The 19309-nt window shown below is 32.5% G+C and overlaps 1 protein-coding gene across 2 annotated transcripts in view; it reads right to left on the reverse strand.

The window, feature by feature from the left end:
• Window positions 1-259: 259 nt before the first annotated feature.
• Window positions 260-19309, reverse strand: part of LOC145670961 (serine/threonine-protein kinase 17A-like) — a 411415-nt gene continuing 392365 nt past the window's right edge. For both annotated transcript variants that reach the window (XM_081739548.1, XM_081739549.1), the window contains exons 6-7: window positions 15272-15451; window positions 260-3385 (exon numbers count right to left, since the gene is read on the reverse strand). In XM_081739548.1, coding sequence (XP_081595674.1) covers window positions 3085-3385; window positions 15272-15451 — 481 coding nt within the window. In that variant the 3' untranslated portion in view covers window positions 260-3084. The remainder of the gene's footprint in view (window positions 3386-15271; window positions 15452-19309) is intronic.

The raw sequence follows: 19309 nt of genomic DNA on the forward strand, positions 1-19309 counted from the left end.
ATAAACCCGGTGGAAAATCTATGGGGAATATTGTGTCGCTCAGTGTACGCCAACGGTACACAGTACAAGAATGTTCGTGAGTTGCAGGATGCCATCCTCGCTGCATGGAATCAAATTGATATGACTCTGCTGTAAACGCTCGTAGACAGCGTGTTTGATCGAGTGTTTAAGTTGGTGTTACGAAACGGCTCATTATTGGCTATTAGAACTGGCTTTTGTATTGCGTTCGTATCATTTTGCAACATTTATTACCGTATTGTTTTGGTTATTTTTTGTTTTCAATTTGGTTAGCAGTGGAAGTGAGTGAACTATCCATGGTCTGTATACATATCCTCCTTGTGCATCTTTACATATCACGTATTCCATCCTTAACATGCGTTTACTAAAGTTATGTCACATGTTTGGATCGTTCGTATCATTTTGCAACATACCTTATATGTGTGCTACGTGGTGAGAAACTGATAACTCCAACCAATCAGAACCGTGTATTTAGCCCCTATGCCTAGAGTCGAGCGTGATTAAAATATATGCGTGAAAAGTATTGTATGTAACTTTGTTATCCGTTCAATTGTTGCTTGTTTCGAGAAAGGTTAACATAAAAGCAAAAACAGGACAGTGTGGAGTAGATACTTAGCATTACTTACACACACATAATTTATAAGCGGATATTTTTTTAAGTCACTGGTTTTCTTTACTGGATAAGAATTTGCTGTCGCTGCTGTATTTTTTTTATTTCTTTCTTTTTAAAGCACAGAATATAAAGTTCTTTTTTTATTTCCTTCAGTCTCTTATCAAATATAACTGTTTATTGGTCACAGTTATGTTTTTATTTCCTCACACAAGCAAAAATAAAAAAAAATATTACGTTCTAACTTTAAGATATATGAGAATTATACTATTTCAATTAAAAAAAAAAACACGAACAAATATAAAATGTTTATAGCTTTTGAATACATACGTATTTTATCATTATAATTTTCTGTAATATATTTTTTAATATCACTTACAATGAAATATTACAAATTTTCTCGTTTTTTTTAAGGAAAGGATACCAAAATTATAAAGGAATCAGTCTCTAAAACGTGATAATAACAAAATTATAGTATTACAAGGATTCACAATAATGCTTACCAGTCATTCTTAAACAAAGAGATCACAAAATGTGTCATTTAAGTATGTTTTTGTCACTTCCTATATCTATATAATAACGTAGGTTTCATGTTATTCTACAAATCAAATAATATGCACTTAGTTATGCCAATAAAAATTGTAACACAGGATTTTGATACACAAAAGTTAGCTTTTCTTTTACTGCATAAGTCTGCTATAATTTTCTACTTCCAGATATACTTATGCATATATCACGAAAGTATAATAAATATAGCTATCTATCATTTTGTATTTAAATACAGAGTTTCACATCTATTTTCTATTTCGAGACAGAACAACCAACCTGAGTACGAAAAGTGTTAAACCACCGAATTTATCTAGCTATCGACCAAAGCTTTTGGGCTCATTAGCCCATCGGATTTCCTTCATAGCTGTAAAAGCATTGAGTAAGCGAATTCTGTAATAGTTTTTCCGTTCAAAAAGATAAATACCATTATAGAAAGACATGGTCAAAGGACATCTATATATATACATATGTTCGTTAAAAAAAAAAAAAAAAAAAAAAAAAAAAAACCTATACGTAAGTAACACTGGAAAGCTTTCAGAATGGAATCCTCATATTATTCGCCACGCTTTAGTAACTTTTATTAGTCCAAACCATAAGAAAAATGTATAATCGAAAGAGATATAGCAGTGCTTGAAGTAGTAGGCGAAATAATAGTTAAGAAAAAAATGTTTTACCAAATGGCTATGCTAAGATCAAGCTATTTTAATTTTCATGACTTTATTGTTTTGTACCATTTCTTAGTTTTTCATTGTTTCCCTACCTTAACGAAGTAAATATATATATATTGCAGAGAATATACTCTACTCAAATTATCACCGTAATGACGTAATTTTAACGGATTCAATACTTAACAATTTGAAGTCCTGTATAAAGGGATATTATTTGTAAGTATTCACTCATAACACACTTAACTGTACCATGGTAATAGGTCTTAAGTATTTAAATTAAACATGGAAAGCAACTGCCTAGTTATGTATAAAATAGTAGTTGTATTTCCGGACTTTCACAATTTTCACCTAAATTTCAGATATGAAATAACACTGATCTGGTTGGATTCTGCAAATTTACGAAATTTCGTAAAAAAAAGTATCATAGATCATTTTTCTCTGTTGGTACAGAGCATATTAATATCTCAAAGACATTATCAAATGAACATGTCCTGAGATTTGGCGGCTTTCCTGAGACTAATTATAGCTACTAAGAAAACTACCGATAGAAAAATTCTAGAATTCAAATTGTCTTTCTGAAACAGGTTTACTGTTGTTTTCTTTATTTATTTTTTCTAAAAGTCAAAACTTTTCACGTTTTCTTTGAATCAGAAACTCTGCCAAATATTAGCACTGGAACGAAACTGATTAAATTTAAACTGTTGAAGTTTCAGTGAAATGGTTGATTTTTAAAATGAATTTGCCAAAACAAAATCGGCATGTCTTATTCCACCCTACTTCAAGAACTGCATAAAATTAACACGACATACAAATAATCTGTTTATAAATTTGTAATGCATACACAAAACCTTTCACTTAAACGAACTTCTTTTCCTAATTAGATTTATCTGTATTGTAATGATTTTAAGACTCTCGTTGGAACACATTTTTAATATTCTAGATTTTATTTCTCACGAAACTGAAACGTGCTTGTGTGTGTTTCTAGCGCTGGATTTGCTTAACAAGACAGTCTTTGTAATTAAATTTTAACACGCCTGTGAAAGAAGTTAAAACCACACATATAATGGCTATGCAAATCTTTGCAAATGGCTGGTTTCACACTAAACACATAATAATGGCAACAGGCAGTGTATAAGAACAAATGATAAAGTGGGGACAGGCAGTGTATTTTCTTTTATACATATATATATTTTCACCATTGGAAAAAAAATAAGGCTCTAATTCCGCCCGTGCTCTGTTTCAACAGATTAATCCCCGGTCAATAATGCATGTGAGTTCAACAGGAGTCTTTAACTCCAAGTGCTTTGGTAGGCATTCCAAGTCCAGGTTATTCTCGCGTTTAAAATTGTCGAGGTTATAATTTTCTTTGTCCATACTGTGGTGATCACACTTAGCTCCACACTGGGCACATGATATACAGGTATTCATACTGAAGGACGACTTTCTACTCGACGGAGGGCATTGCAGCTGAATATCACTGGATGGACTAACGCCAGACAACCATGGATGTTCCAGGCATTCCTGAGCAGTAAGACGAGCGCTGAAACACAAACAGAAAGAATTAGTATTATAATGATGTATAAAAATTTCAGTCAAACTAAAATCTTGTTACGTTGTAGATAAGTCTTTAAGTGTAAACAAAACACTGTTTACCTACTTTTTTTCTACTGTATTAAGAAATTGTGGAACATTCATCAATAGCAAAATTCTAACTGAATACTCTGGCATTCATTTAAAGATGGATTTAATGCGAATAAGATAAATGAAAATTACTTATACGCAATGGTGTCACTCAGCAAGTTCGTGGAACCGGTTGTTAAACTATCTCAGGTTTCCCGAAACCAATTCTTTAATTTATCTCTCGACTTCTAGATCTGGTATTTATAAAGAAAAGTTATTTCTCTAATACTTTTTTTGAGAACCTAATATAAATATATGTTGAAATAAAACAGAAAACTGAATGTGACGAATAACGGGGAACACAAGTGTGCGAATGGGGCAGATAAGTTAAAACGGGATGTAACAAGTGTTGAAAATTCGCCACGCCCAGGATGCTCTGTCTATGCAGTCACAGAGAACAACATTGCGAGAGTTGATACAAGAACACAGGCGTATTACACTTGCGTTCGACTCAAACAACTTTTACTACATTGCACTGCCATCCGAAGGTGAATTTCGATTGGCTTCAACCCTTCAGTTAACAGAAATCTGATGAGACTCCGCTGCTCCATGTTGGTGTAAATCTGTAAGGGGGACGCCATCTTGTTTCACTGATTCCTAGCAACCCGTTCTAAGACACCACCATAAAATAATAAAGAAGCACAAACTTTGTCGATGTTTTGTATTTATATATATATATATATATATATATATATATATATAACTTCCCCGTTTATTTATTGAATGGGCCTTGTGGTTAAAAGCTTACCTCTAAGCATCTGAACACGTGTAAAAACCAACAATTTCATCAAACCACTGTCGACTTCTTCACTGTGATTGACACCTCTAACTAAGAGATGTTGGAGAAATGCATATCATCAGATGGAATGGATGAATCCTTGATGCGCTATGTTTAGACAAAAAATGTTTCATCTTCTTGATTCTTTGAAATGAATGAAACTGAACATGTGTGATCACACTTGCACAGAGGTTATTCATTTCAGAAGGGAAGAGATTTCCTGGAAATATTTTAGTGATAATACTAACAGGTTTTCCATCATAAGCGTTCAATAGGCAACATTGTTACGTTAGAAGTTTTCTCGTGATACATAAAACCACTGTTTCGCTTTAAAGTGAATGGTCTTTGAGCAAATTTGATCACTCGTTTTTTCCATTCACTTTAAGGAATCAAGAAGCTAAACATTTTTTTTCTGTATATAGTGCATCAAGGATTCATCTAATTCCATTTGGTATGTTCCAACATCTCTCTTAGTTGGGAGGCAGCCACGCAATATGACACATTAAAACAGCTTTACTGAGGAAGTCACACTGAGGAAGTCGACAACAGTTCGACGAAAAGATCTGCAGCCTTCTACAAATTTTCCGGATGTCTATACGCAAGTTTTTAACTAAATCCACGGGATATTTAGATCATAATAATAGATACAACGTTATCACACACAAATCATTAATCATAAAACCTCGCAAGCGATGACATAATTATCTATATAACAAGTACTGGTTATTTCATTTACTTATTTATTTAGTTATTATTTTGTATCATCTTTTTGGACTAAGCTCTTACGTAATTTTAACAAAATGTCTGTCATTCCAAACTTTAAAGAAAATAATGGATCAATAATATTATCATGGGATAGTTACAGAGTGGACCCACGAACTTTGAAGAGAATAATGAATTATATGTAATCGTGGAATAGATACATTGAATATATAGAGTACTTTACAAACATTGAACAGGATAATGGATTAATCATGTAATCGTGGAATAGATACACTGAATATATAGAGTACTTTACAAACTTTGAGGAGAATAATGGATTCATCATGTAATCGTGGAATAGAGACATTGAATATATAGAGCACTTTAAAAACTTTGAGGAGAATAATGGATTAATCATGTAATCGTGGAATAGATACATTGAATATATAAAGTACTTTACAAACATTGAACTGGATAATGGATTAATCATGTAATCGTGGAATAGATACACTGAATATATAGAGTACTTTACAAACTTTGAGGAGAATAATGGATTCATAATGTAATCGTGGAATAGATACATTGAATATATAGAGCACTTTAAAAACTTTGAGGAGAATAATGGATTAATCATGTAATCGTGGAATAGATACATTGAATATATAGAATACTTTACAAACATTGAACAGGATAATGGATTAATCATGTAATCGTGGAATAGATACATTGGATATATAGAATACTTTACAAACTTTGAGGAGAATAATGGATTCAGCATGTAATCGTGGAATAGATACATTGAATGTATAGAGTACTTTACCAACTTTGAGGAGAATAATGGATTAATCATGTAATCGTGGAATAGATACATTGAATATATAGAGTACTTTACAAATTTGAGGAGAATAATGGATTCATCATGTAATCCTGGAATAGATACATTGAATATATAGAGTACTTTACAAACATTGAACAGGATAATGGATTAATCATGTAATCGTGGAATAGATACATCGAATATACAGAGTATTTTACAAACATTGAGGAGAATAATGGATTAATCATGTAATCGTGGGATAGATACATTGAATATATAGAGTACTTTACAAACATTGAACAGAATAATGGAGTTATCATGTAATCATGGGATAGATTTGTTGAATATACAGGGTAGTCAACGAACAAGAGACTCGCTTCTGCTTCATGACGTTCATATAGATTGCTTAGCACTCCAGCAGATTGTTTCGCGCTTATATTGTACACATTCATTATTGTTGTTGACACCTTAGGATTGTTTTGTATTCTAAGGAGCTACGTTTTACATGAAGTAATAAAAGCATGCTTGTCGTTAAGTCTATAACTGACTTCACATTAGAATTATGGTGTCTTCACTATGCGAGAACGAATTATGGGAAGTTATGTGCGAAGCACATCGATTAACGAAATTCTGCCGTCTCCTGACTTGTTCATGTGCGATTTTCGTTTCTTGTGAAATTTAACGGGAAAATTGAATGCCAATAACCAACTACGGAACCCAGAGATTTAATGTTGCGTTCACAAAAGCTCTCCACTGACTTCTGTCCTTTGCCTATGTTTCCCTCCTAGGCCTTTCTAAAATCAATAAATAATTGATGTACCGGGGTATTGTATTTCCACTTCTTTTCGATTATTTGTGAAATAGTAAATATTTAATCAATAGTTTATCAATATTGTCGTCTACATCCGCACCGATGATCTCCAATAATTTCATCTGCATATGGGGTCAATCTTGCTTACAGAATGTTTGAGAGAATTTTATAGGATGTTGACAGAAGAGTAATGCCTCGATAATTATTATAGTCAATTTTGTCGCCTTTCTTGGGAATTGCAACAATGATTCTTTCCACTCTTGTGGCAATTTCTTCTTGTTCCAGATAAGAAGAATGGGTTTGTGTATCATGTTCAACAATTTTTCCTCTTCAGCTCAAATTAACTCGTCTACGCCCGATTTTTTTTTTTTTTTTTTTTTTTTTTTAATTTCTTTATAGTGATTTCTACTTTTGTTGGGTTAGGCTCTGTAATATACGGTTCTGCTGTGTTCATTTGCCTTTCTCCACACACATTAGTTTTAAACAAATCATCAAAGAAATGTTTCCATCTATTCAAGATGCTATCTGAATCAGTGAGAATTGTTCCGTCGGCTTTCTTTAATATATAAGCGCGAGATTGATTGCCTTTCTTAAATTCGTTGATGCTCTTACACACGTCTCAAATGTTTTTGTGTTTTACTTTTCATCAGTAACTGTACGCCAATAAACTTCATAATCTGTGTAAATATCACGAACATTATTCACAGCATTACCGTGGAAGAACTGGAGACAGTATCAATTAACATGTAACATGTTCAAAAATACATTGCAATGAATAGAGACTTATACTAAAATAAATTGCCATGTATATTTCATTATTGTTAATTCTCAATGTGCATCATATCTAAGTCATTAAGAAGTGATGTGTTAAAGTGTTATACAAAATTATTAGTGCTGCATTCTTAACTAAGGCACAATTAACAGATAAGATTACAAGACAAGAGATATTACTGAAACTGAATCATGAATAACTAAAGGCCTGGATACACATACATAAGTTGTTTATATATAATATCTATTAAAATTACTATTTAGTAACGTTGATGAAACAGATAAAGACTGTACCATTATAAAATACCTCAACTGAAATGTGGAAATATACATGAAAATAAAAATAGATTTTCAACCTAGGTGCTGCTCACAGTTCTGAGATTAATTTCTGATAATGAAGATTGTAGTACAATTTTCTATTTGTTGTTCATTAGATACCAAAATGTACTATATGTAAACTGTCATGGTATTAAATAATTGTAACAAGTGAATCGATCGTACAGTATATATTGAGTATACTTAGTTTAGAAACTGGACAACTTTCTAATAAAATGAAGGAATTCACATTTGTAAGGTCCGAGATGATGATGATGATGATGATGTTGATGTTGATGTTGATGTTGATGATGATGATGATGATGATGATGATGATGATGATGATGATGATGATTGATGATGATGATTGATGATGATTGATGATGATGATTGATGATGATGATGATGATTATTATTATTATTATTATTATTATTATTATTATTATTATTATTATTATTATTATTATTATTATTATTATTATTATTATTATAAAAAAAAACTTCACAGACTACATCGATCCTTCTTCGTAACATAGAAAGAACACGCTCAACAGTTTTATTAAATCCAAGAAGAACCAATGGAAATTAGCTTGGTATTTGGTATTTGCAGTTTTTTTCTGTTTTACTTAAGTCACTAATTCACACTAATTTCAATTTGGAACGGATAACATACTTTATATAAATATATTAGGGTGGTCCTTATTTTTCGACTTTCGAGTTTTTTCTTCTTCTTTCTCATCCCTTAAAGTAATTCCAAAGTAAATCATTAGAAAACTTAGCTCAATTTTATATTAAATGGTGTTCCAAGAGACCTTCAGCTTTGAATACATTTACAATACACAATATGAGGCACAGGTACCTGGTGAGTGACACCATATCTTAATGGAGATAAAACCACATCTATCACTGTATAATACTATCATAGCGATCATCTTGAAATTCTCCATCTCGGATTCAGGTCCATTTATTTATTTATTTATTTATTTATTTATTTTTATTATTGCGAAGGGGACATGTGGCATAGTTTTGGAGTAGCTCCCCACTACACACACACATCTGACATTATTTCCAACTTATCTCCAAACATTTAATAGTTAATAAACAAATATTATTTACTTTCAATTGTCTTTCCAAACTTACAAGGTACTTTTGCCTCCTATTGTAAATTGTAAATACATTGAAAACTTGAAATTGACTGGGGCACTATTTAATATTATTCCATTGAATTAATTCTAATGGGTTTTCCATTGAATTAATTTTCTAATGGGTTATTTTGGTGTGAAATGAAACCAGTTTATGGAGTGACAAAAAATAAAAAATAAAAAATAAAATAAATAAATAAAATAAATAAAAATAATAATCGGAAGTCGAAAAATAAGGACGACTCTTATATACGTGTTTAATATCCAGTAATTGGCTTTAAAATGGAGAATTTCCAATAAAGAAAATAAAAAATAAAACAGGAAGACGAATGATCATCTTAGCATAATGCTGTGCATATTATGAGTTTTTAGTAATTTATTTTTTCAAAATAGTTTCAACAAGGGACATATAAGGTAATAACCAAATTGTTAAAATATTGTACGTAAATGTCCTATAGTAATTAACACTTTAAATATTAGAAATTCGGATATATTTGGAATCCTTTACTAGTTGGATGGACACTGCCCAGAGAAAAGAGTAAAATGTCTCGACCAAATGTTATCTTGTCGCGAGAGGAAAGCTTAAATCATTATATGAATACTGTCATTGGGAGTATTGTACAACAGTCTTAGTTACACTGTATGGGAAAGTCCAAAACTGAAATCCGAAACGAAGCATACATATAACCCAAGAATGACTTGATCTGCGGGGTGAATTAAAATTGTAGCTAAATATATTGTAACAAACTGTCACATATCGAAATGAGGATAACAATAGCTTCAAATGATTCAATATCAATCAATTGTTATACATATCATTCCGTTATTCCAGCAATTATAACTTACAGCAATTTCAGCATCTCGGATAGCAAGTTATTGCTGTCAAGCTATATGTTACAAGGTGGCATATGCCTCATAGATATATAATACTACTATATTACTACTACTCAAATATTTTTTTTTTAAGATAACTGTTTGAGACTAGTTTCGTTTAATTTTAATTGAGAGGTTTAATGGCGGTGGGGTGTGTGCTCCTACAAAATCAGTGCAGAGGTTCAGTTCTCTTCGGTTACCCCTTGAATTTAATCTCTGATACCTCTTCCGAGTCCCCTCTGATCTCGGCTGAATTATGTCAATCAAAATTTGTCAAATTTCTAGGTGTATATTTGAATGAAGATTTAACATGGAATACTCATGTTGAATACATTAATACTAAACTCAGTTCACTGTGATTTGCATTCCGTAGAATGCAAGATAGTTTGTGCAAGGAAGCTGTCATGTCCTTATATTATAGCAAAGTTTTTTCAATAATAAACTATGGTGTTTTATTTTGGGGGAATTCAAGAATAAGTGCTATTACATTCCGAATACAGAAAAACAAATATTAGAATAATGTTTAACATCCTAAACGACCCTCATGTAAAAATGTTTTTAAAAAATATAAATTATTCACATTACTCAGGGGCGGATCCAGGATATGATCAAGGGAGGTTATAAAACATATTGCCGTTTAATCCAGTTTAAGGAAGGTTGAAGTCCATTTTACCCAGTGTATATCTGAGCGTCAAGGGGAGGGGCTGTAGCCCCTATAGCCCCCCCTTGAATCCGCCACTGTATATACTGTATTTATCGCACAATTATGTATGTAATCGAACACAAGGCTCTTTTTACATTAACAAATACGATTCATTTATACAATACTAGGTACAATTGTAATATGTATATCATCCAACAGAACTATTAAAATTTTAGCAATACTGTCTATAGATGAATTGTATAAAATTCTATAACAAATGACCGATGAAGTATAAAGACATTAATGAAAAACCGATATTCAGAAATATTCTGTTACAATTAATTACAAAAAAAAAAAAAAAAAAAAAGTTATTATTCTGTTGAAAATTATCTTACTTATAACATATAGAGAAAACATATACTGATAACATATAGAGAATGTAACCATATCTGACAACTGTAAAGCTTAATTGGGGAATATCTTCATATTGTAAGCTATGAACAGGCAAATAAACATGAATATGAATATGTGATAGCATTTAGGAAAAGAACATTTTCATACTAAAAATACTATTTCAAAAAATGCCATTCTCTTAGTAAAATTAACAACAGCGTGTCATTTTAATGTTATTAATAACAAATATATTAAATGGGCTAATATTTTCTTCTGAAGACCTTTTTATAAAATGAAGAAATTTAAATGCTTGACAGTGATGACGTCACAAACTGCACCTATAGGTTTCTGAGCGTAAAGGATGGCCTAGAACTGTCTATTACTTTCAGATTGTAAATACGAAACGGCTCATATTCTAAATTTCCAATATTCTGTATTGACTTATGAGATATTCACAAAAATTAAATCTTTTTTTTTTTTTTTTTTTTTAAAAAAGTTGTGACAGGGGCCTTAAGGGCAAAACAAGCATTCAAATAATTAAAAGAAAGAAAATAATAGCTTTTGAACTCTCGCTATAATGCGTCACTAGAGCACAAACTTCCTAAAAGCATTGTAAACAATGTCCCATCATTACATCTTTAACACTTTTGTTAGTTTAGTAAACAGATTAATCTATTATTGATTGATGGTGTCATTTCTAAACTTAGAATATTTTTGCAATCCGCAGCTGTATTTCTCTCTTAGGAAAATAGGCTCTTTTTCCTTTCTTTGACTATCTCATGTTCTTTCTTAATGAACTGAAGCTTAAAAGAATATATATATATATATATAAAACTTCAGAGAAAACAAAATGCTATTATCATACACTACCACAGTATACTGGTAAAGACAGTATACGGTATCACGCGAAATACAGGATGTCCCAAAAGTAATGGTGAAAAATGAAACCACAGATTCCTGGCACCAAAACAAGAAAAAAAGTTTGTATGACATATAGTCCGGAAGTAGACAGGGGTGGAGCTAGACAGCTTCGAATGTGGGGGGAAAGGAACTTCACACCTAGCAGCGGAATAATGATAGGAGCTAGGAAGGGGATTCATAAATACAAAAAAAAAAAAAAAATCATATCGACTTGACATGTTAAAGGCATGTTATATAACTGCGCCAGAGATTTTCCATATGTTATTTAGGGGTTCACCGAATGTATGTACGGCACGGGTATTGAAACGGCGCAATAACGATGGAAACCATACAGAAAAAAGTTGTTATCCATGGCACCATTGCACGCACATGTGCAATGGGAGTCAAAACAAAGATCACTTAGCATGGTTGCATAATCTCAGCGGGCAATGGAAAGTGGAATACCAGATAGAAACTTGCAAATAGAGGATAGAAATAAGAACAAGTATAACTAGTCGTGTAATGTAATGAAATAACAGGCAGAATCCACAACGACGCACTGTATTTGTAACGTAGTATCTTACACAGAGTCGCACTACAAACTACTAGGTCATACGTGCTAACAATAAACGTACCTACAGAAGATCGTGAGTTACAAATGCATTCCATCACTCCCGGTATGTTGCGTAACTGTTCACACGTACCTTCAATGCGGTTTTGTATGCCGGCAAGTTCCTTTCCCTAAGTGTGAAGTTTCTTTCCCTCCCCTCCACATTCTAGCTCCGCCTCTGTCCACTTCCGGTCTATATGTCATATAAATTTATTTCTTGTTTTGGTGCCAAGAATCTGTGGTTTCATTTTTTGGCATTACTTTAGGAACACCCTGTATATATATATATATATATATATATATATATATATATATATATATATATGAGCTAAAGATAGCCGCTGTTAGTCATCGCTACCCATTCAGATGTTAACAGATTGATTTCATTAACGAATTCGCCCGCTTAAACTATCTTCTGCGAAAAACAGAATTTAAAAATTCGCTTACATGTATGGTATATGGATAGCTACCGTTAAAATTGCCGTTACTTGTTGAACTGTTAACACGTTGACTCCGTTAACGAACTTGGCCAAGGTAATAATAGCTCTAGCCATCTACCGCAAAAAAGAGAATTAAAAAAATCGCTTCCATACATCGAATATGCACTATATAGTTCCCGTTAGAGTAGCCGTTATCCGTTAATGTTAACGGATTGATTCCCATTAACGAAATCGGTCAAGGGAACATAGATAGCCCCCGTTAAAGTCACGGTGACTCTATTAACAAATTCGGCCAAGATCATAGTTCTAGCTATCTATTGCAATAAATAAATAAATACATAAAATAAGTTAAAAATTCGCATCCGTTAATAATTAAAAGAGTTATCGTGTGGAGTAACGAACGGATGTACTAACAACACATGGCGTGATCCTAATAAATAAGTGTAGCTCACAGGTAAGTCAGAAATGTTCACAACAAAGATATATTTGTTAAAAAAAATGTGACGAAAGATTATTCTAAGACTCATTTGTCCTTTCTCTCTCTCTCTCTTTATTGGAATGATATATTTCTAACTAATGTACAGAATTCTTTTTAAAGGTTACCATAAATTTCAGAATCTAATTAGTGTATAAGTGACTTGTTTTATTAAGCATAATAGAAACACTGCAAACACGAAATGCTACGCTAGTTTTCGTTGGCATTTCCGGTTTTTCTTTCTATTGTAAGAAAGTGTCATGCCTACAAAATGTCTTAAGGTAGTACCACATTAATTTATTATCCAACAAAAGTTTTACATTTCAACATCAAAGAAACGGAAATAAAAACCTGGCCTACCTCCTTGACATACATTAGAAGTTATAATCGACTACATAATGTGATATCAGCGCATTCATTGTCAACAGTGTTACTTGTATCTTTCTACACCGAAGTTCACTAACGTTTACTTCCTAACTGTTTCTATCAACAAGAATCTATGCCTCTAGTATCACTGCAGGCAAGAACAATTATTCGTATGGCTACACCTAAGCCATCCTCAGTGTATAATAATTAATTCTGTACGGTACCTTACCCAACAATAGTAAGCATTTTCACCAGTAATCGAATGCAGTTCCTCGTGTATGTACAGCATGCGCCAGTTTTAACAATAAACACTCTTATTTCCTATTCCGATTGTGTGTAAAGATAAATTCTTGTGAGGACGAAACCTTAAATCGATTAAGAATCATATGGCGGATTATATGAAAGTTTGTCATATGATTCTCAAATCAAGGAAAAATGTTTTGTAAATGAGATTATTAAAAAAAAAAAAAAAAAAAAAGTACTACTTTCGAGATTAGAATCAGAAATATAATTTTTCCTCTATGTATGTTGGTTAATGATCTTATTACTGTTTAGCGGCGACTCTTGACAGAAGTCGCTGGTAAAAATTAACTTTTTTCGCTTCAAATTAAGGGAAAAAATTAAAATTGGTATAAGTGTACAGAAAGTTTTTTTTATATATATATACAAGAACTTTTTACTGTTTACTAGAATTCGGACAGTTTAATTTTTGTTCCCTTAGTTTAAAATTATATATATATATATATATTTTAATCGATGTGACCTCTTAAGAGCTGCTCTTAATATGGTTCACACTAAAATTCCCATATTCATTTCTCTGAATTTCTATAATTGAGTAAATACATCTTCGCTGAACAGCGAACGATATATTTATAATGTTTAGAAAAAAATAATTTTTTGTAATCGGCTTCCACCATCCTCCCATAGTCGTCCAACGTTTCCCTTTTTATTTTTTAAATATAGTATAACCTTTCTTACTGTAAATATTAGTATAAGCTGTCTTTTTTACTGTATACTTACTATGAGTCAAACTTTTTGTATTTGGAATACAATGAAACAGTAGTACCAAACAATACTCATGTACTAACAACTTATTTAATATCCTGGTACTCTAAATATACTCATAAACATAAACAAGTAAACATAATTTGGCCTATGTTTTTGACTATCTTGTATCTTCAAACCCAAAACCTAACCTTTTTCTTTTATTTTTCTTTCTTCTGTAGCATCTGATTTTTCTTTCTTTTTTCTTTTATTTAATTTATTACTCTTTCAAAGCTTGAAATTCTAACATCTTTTGTTACTCTTCAAGTTTCTTTATTTCGAAAGAAAATTATCTTTTTGTCGTCGTCCTTTTTATTCAACACTGATTCTTTGAGATGTTCTTCATATCTTGTGTGAGCAGCTCTAATATTTGTTTACATCGCTTGAGTAATAGGAGCTTCCGTGCAATTTGATTAACCTTCCGTGACTAATAACAATTTCCCTGGTTTTCGGTATATTTTAAGGCATTTTCCTGACCTTCCCTGATTTTCAAGGTCAGTGTGAACTCTGCTTAACATCTTTTCGTTGCTTATTGGAGGATGGGATGTTCGAGTCAGTTCGTTCGTGGAAGGAATTCTGAAATGGATGTTTCGCTGTGAAATACCTGTTTAAGTCTAGACTGAAAAAAAAAAAAAAAAAAAAAAAAAAAAAAAACCTTTTACATACCTTGGTTCGACCACCAGGGTGGCTCTGATGAAGTCCATTGCTGTTGTGGAGACGGACTGGAACAATTCTTCCGGGAAAGTAACATTGCACTGGGAGATATTACAGAACGTTTCTTGTTTGGTGTCACCTGCAAACGGTGAGAAGCCACTCAGAAGCACGTAGGCTAACACACCAACAGACCTGGCAAACGAGAAAAGAATTCAAAGAGATCAATGGATAATCGATCATTTACACCCGTTTACTTCTAGTTGCTATGACACACAAACTGAATCGTTACGTAACTAACTGTTAAATGCTTAGCAACTAAAGCCTATCTTATTTGAACAGAATGTCAAAGAAACACTTTGCGTGCTATTAAAGTGTACGAGGCGGAGGATGAAAAAAAGTTTGTCAGCACTCGATTAATATATATCGTGCAGCCAGTTCGTTAATTTCGTAACTTTTATTGCATGATACATTATCAAATTGTCTATGATATAAGCATTTTTAGTTTTCCTCCCCCACCCTATCGTTCCACATAACGATCTTCATACGAAATATTGATTTTCAGATTACCTTTGTCAAGATCATGCTTTGTAACATGTTACCCTTATACTCAGGGACGTAACCAAATGGGGACAAACGGGGCTTGTGCCTCGGGCGCCGGATTAGAAAGCGCAAAACAGAGCAAATATTTATTTTTACTATAAGGCAAGGAAAGGAGTTTTGGCAAACTAAAGATCATTTAAAAATATATATATTCAGAAACTTTACAGGACAAAAACGACTCACCAACCTTAGGATCATATCCTTAAGATAGCTTCAAAGCTATCTTTTCAGGACATTGTAAAAATCTTTGCAGCCAAGAGAGCCCCAAAGTTAAATATTAGTTCCAGAGTTTTGTGTTTTCATTTAATTTACATCGATTTAAGAGATTTGCAAAATGTCCTAGAATAATACTTGAAACAACAGCTTGACTGTTTGTCATAATTGAATATTCTATTCTAAAGCAACAGACTGTTGATTTATTCTACACATATGCACATTTCGATATAATTCCAAAAACATTGTGATTTGCGGTTATTATGGTAAGACTATAATAATATGTCAAGCATGCTACTCTCGGACTATTTGGGAATCAAATACTAATTAGTTTGGTGTTTCATCTTGTACTAAAAATTAAATTATATACTGCAATTTTGAAATCAAGCTTTACCATTTGAAGAAAAATGGAATAGGAGAATTCTTGTGTAGTGTAGTCGGGCAGCATTTTGACTTGGTTGGTCAAGGGGGGAAGGCTAAGGCGAGTTCTTGCCCCGGACAACGACTAGCCTAGTTGCGTCGCTGCTTATACTTGGAATATTAATTCATGTAGTAAATGAGTATCTCTTGTTGTTGTACTAAAGTTAGAGACCCTTTCAGCAGCGAGGCTATATGAGACGTGGATCTACAGCTTAATGTGGAATCCGAATCACATGAGCTCCCGCGGGGAATCGAAGCCGTGTCTCCCGCGCCGAAGACTTGTACGCTAATCATATAGCCATGAGGGAGCACAAAGTATCTACATAAGATAACCACAATTACTAAAATTTCTGAATATCTAGTACTTCTAATTTTAAATGCCAATCCACTCCTTTACTCCAGATTCCTAATTTTTCGTTTGTCAAATATTGATAACCCACAAGGGAAGAGACTGGACAACATATCCTACTTTACCAGTCTAGCAGTGCCTCCATTTCTTCCACAAAAATGAACTGGAAACATACCCAAAGAAAAGTTTACTTATTTTATGTGTACAATATCTTAATTGAATATTTTTTCTATTAATTTGTTTGGAATTTTAACACTCTTCTTTGACCATTAAGATTAAAAAAAAAAAAAAACTCACTTTCAGTGTCTTTTCTAAGCGAATGATGGCCAATATATAACTCAATGCGAGCCAGGACAAAATAAAAACCTTACTTGAGAGTTATTTTCCATTTCCAAAGGCGACAGTTTGCTAGGGTATCCTGCTTCTTGTTTCATGTGTTTAGGCCAATTAGCGGCTGAGGTATGAATATTTTGCAAGATAAATGTATGAAATCCACATTTTCAATTACAATAATAATAATAATAATCTGGTACCACCTGCTTTTATTTTGCAGAATGAGCTCAAGAACTTTTTTTTAAAAAAAAAAAAAAAAAGTTTCAATTCAGTTACATTAACATGGACAACTACACTCTTCCTAATTGAAGAAATGATTTTAATCATGAAATATATCACCAATATTCGTAACTTATTTATTGAGCGTATGAAACACATTGTAACATTTCAAATTATTTGTCTAGTAGTGTTCTTCAGTCATGTTTCTCCCGCACTATTTCGAGCGTGACATTTACTTTTTACACATACTACTTCCACAAATTTCAAGAACATACAATGGCTCTGAAATGAAAAAAAAAAAAAAGTGTTTTGAAAAAGGCCTCTTTATGTCTCTGAGAATGAATGGCCTAGTGTCACACCCGAAATATTGGGAGAAAATTTGATTGAGGAACATTACTTGATGAGTAATTTGAAATATTCTTTAAAAATTATTAAATTCTTACTGTTATCAGTTATTTTGAGAAAAAACATGGGATTAATTTTACCTGAAAAAACTGTTTAAAGTCTATACATACATACATACATTATATATATATATATATATATATATATATATATATATATATATATATATACAACACTAAAAAAGTCCGTGTAATTTTGATTGAGTATAACATATCCCTTTTCGGCGTACGGAGACTAGATAAAACGAAAGACCTATTGCTTAAAGCAGAATCCGAACTAGTACTCGGGCTTGGATCGGAGGGAAAAAATTTTACCGAAAATCGAACCCTGGACACACAGCATTTTTGAATAGATCACTTAAAAACAAAAATCTTTAGAGCCCGATATCTGATTAACACGAATGGTTTGGTGTTAGATCCCAGCGAGATGCGCCTGTCTCAGATACAAATTCGAGAAATAGTTCAGGTTTACGTTTAATACGTTAAGCAAGAGCACCGTCCGATGTAGCCTCGATGTTGAAAAGCAATATAAAATTTCAGTCAACTATAGAGGAGCCATCAGGAGATAGTTCCTGAAGTTCCTTACTACGTACAGAGGGAAAATCCAGACCGTATTTTGGTGCTAGTATTACAACCACGGTAACTCTGCTTAACACCATTTAAAAAAACTACCACTATAGATGCACTAAGAAAGCCTTCACACATGAATAGTGGCAACGGCGGTGCGAGTTGTCAGAGACCTCTTGCTTGCTTCTCTACAACTAAATACCTCCATATATATTGCATTTTACCCTTTTAATCGAGAACGCTCACTTGTCAGCACTATTGGAACTAAATTATTTGTTGACGGAAGCGCAGGCGAGTTTTTTTTTTTTTTTTTTTTTTTGTTTTTTTTTTGTTTTTTTGTTTTTTTTTTTTTTTTTAACGTATCATAGTTATACCCTTTTGGGTTAAAAGGGCCGCATATTAAAGAAGCGTATCTGCCCGTCTTGTCACTTACACTGCTACCTTTCTTGAGCTTGTCAAACGCTTTCTTTGAACCTAACGATATAACAAATAAACCTATTGCTTGGAGTTAAAAATCCGTCAAGGAAAAAAAAGTAAAATCAATTCGAAGATGAAAGTGTGGTTACAAATATACATATATAACAAAATCATTTTCATGCATTTTTTTTTTAAAGATATCAATTTTGATACAGTGTATTTCTTTAAGGGTACTGACTCTACTATTATTGGGACTGAAATTGGTCAAAAATAAAAAGAATGAATTTAGTTCCGTTTCAAGAGACGTTTTATGATAAATTTAGTCAAAACTAGCTGCAATACCGATAGAGGCTCGACTTGGACTTAAACGGCATCAAACGTGTCACTATTCATCTCAGAGATCCCAAGAAGTATGGATTAAACACTAATGTTGGTCGTTTATTATTATTATTATTATTATTATTACGTCACCCGTTTCTCACTTCTTCTCAAAACGTAAGTTAGGTCATAATTCACTCATATGCGAAA

The sequence above is a fragment of the Thermobia domestica genome, chromosome 15 (genome assembly GCF_964235325.1).
Source record: "Thermobia domestica chromosome 15, izTheDome1.hap1.1, whole genome shotgun sequence".
NCBI classification, from domain to species: Eukaryota; Metazoa; Arthropoda; class Insecta; order Zygentoma; family Lepismatidae; genus Thermobia; species Thermobia domestica.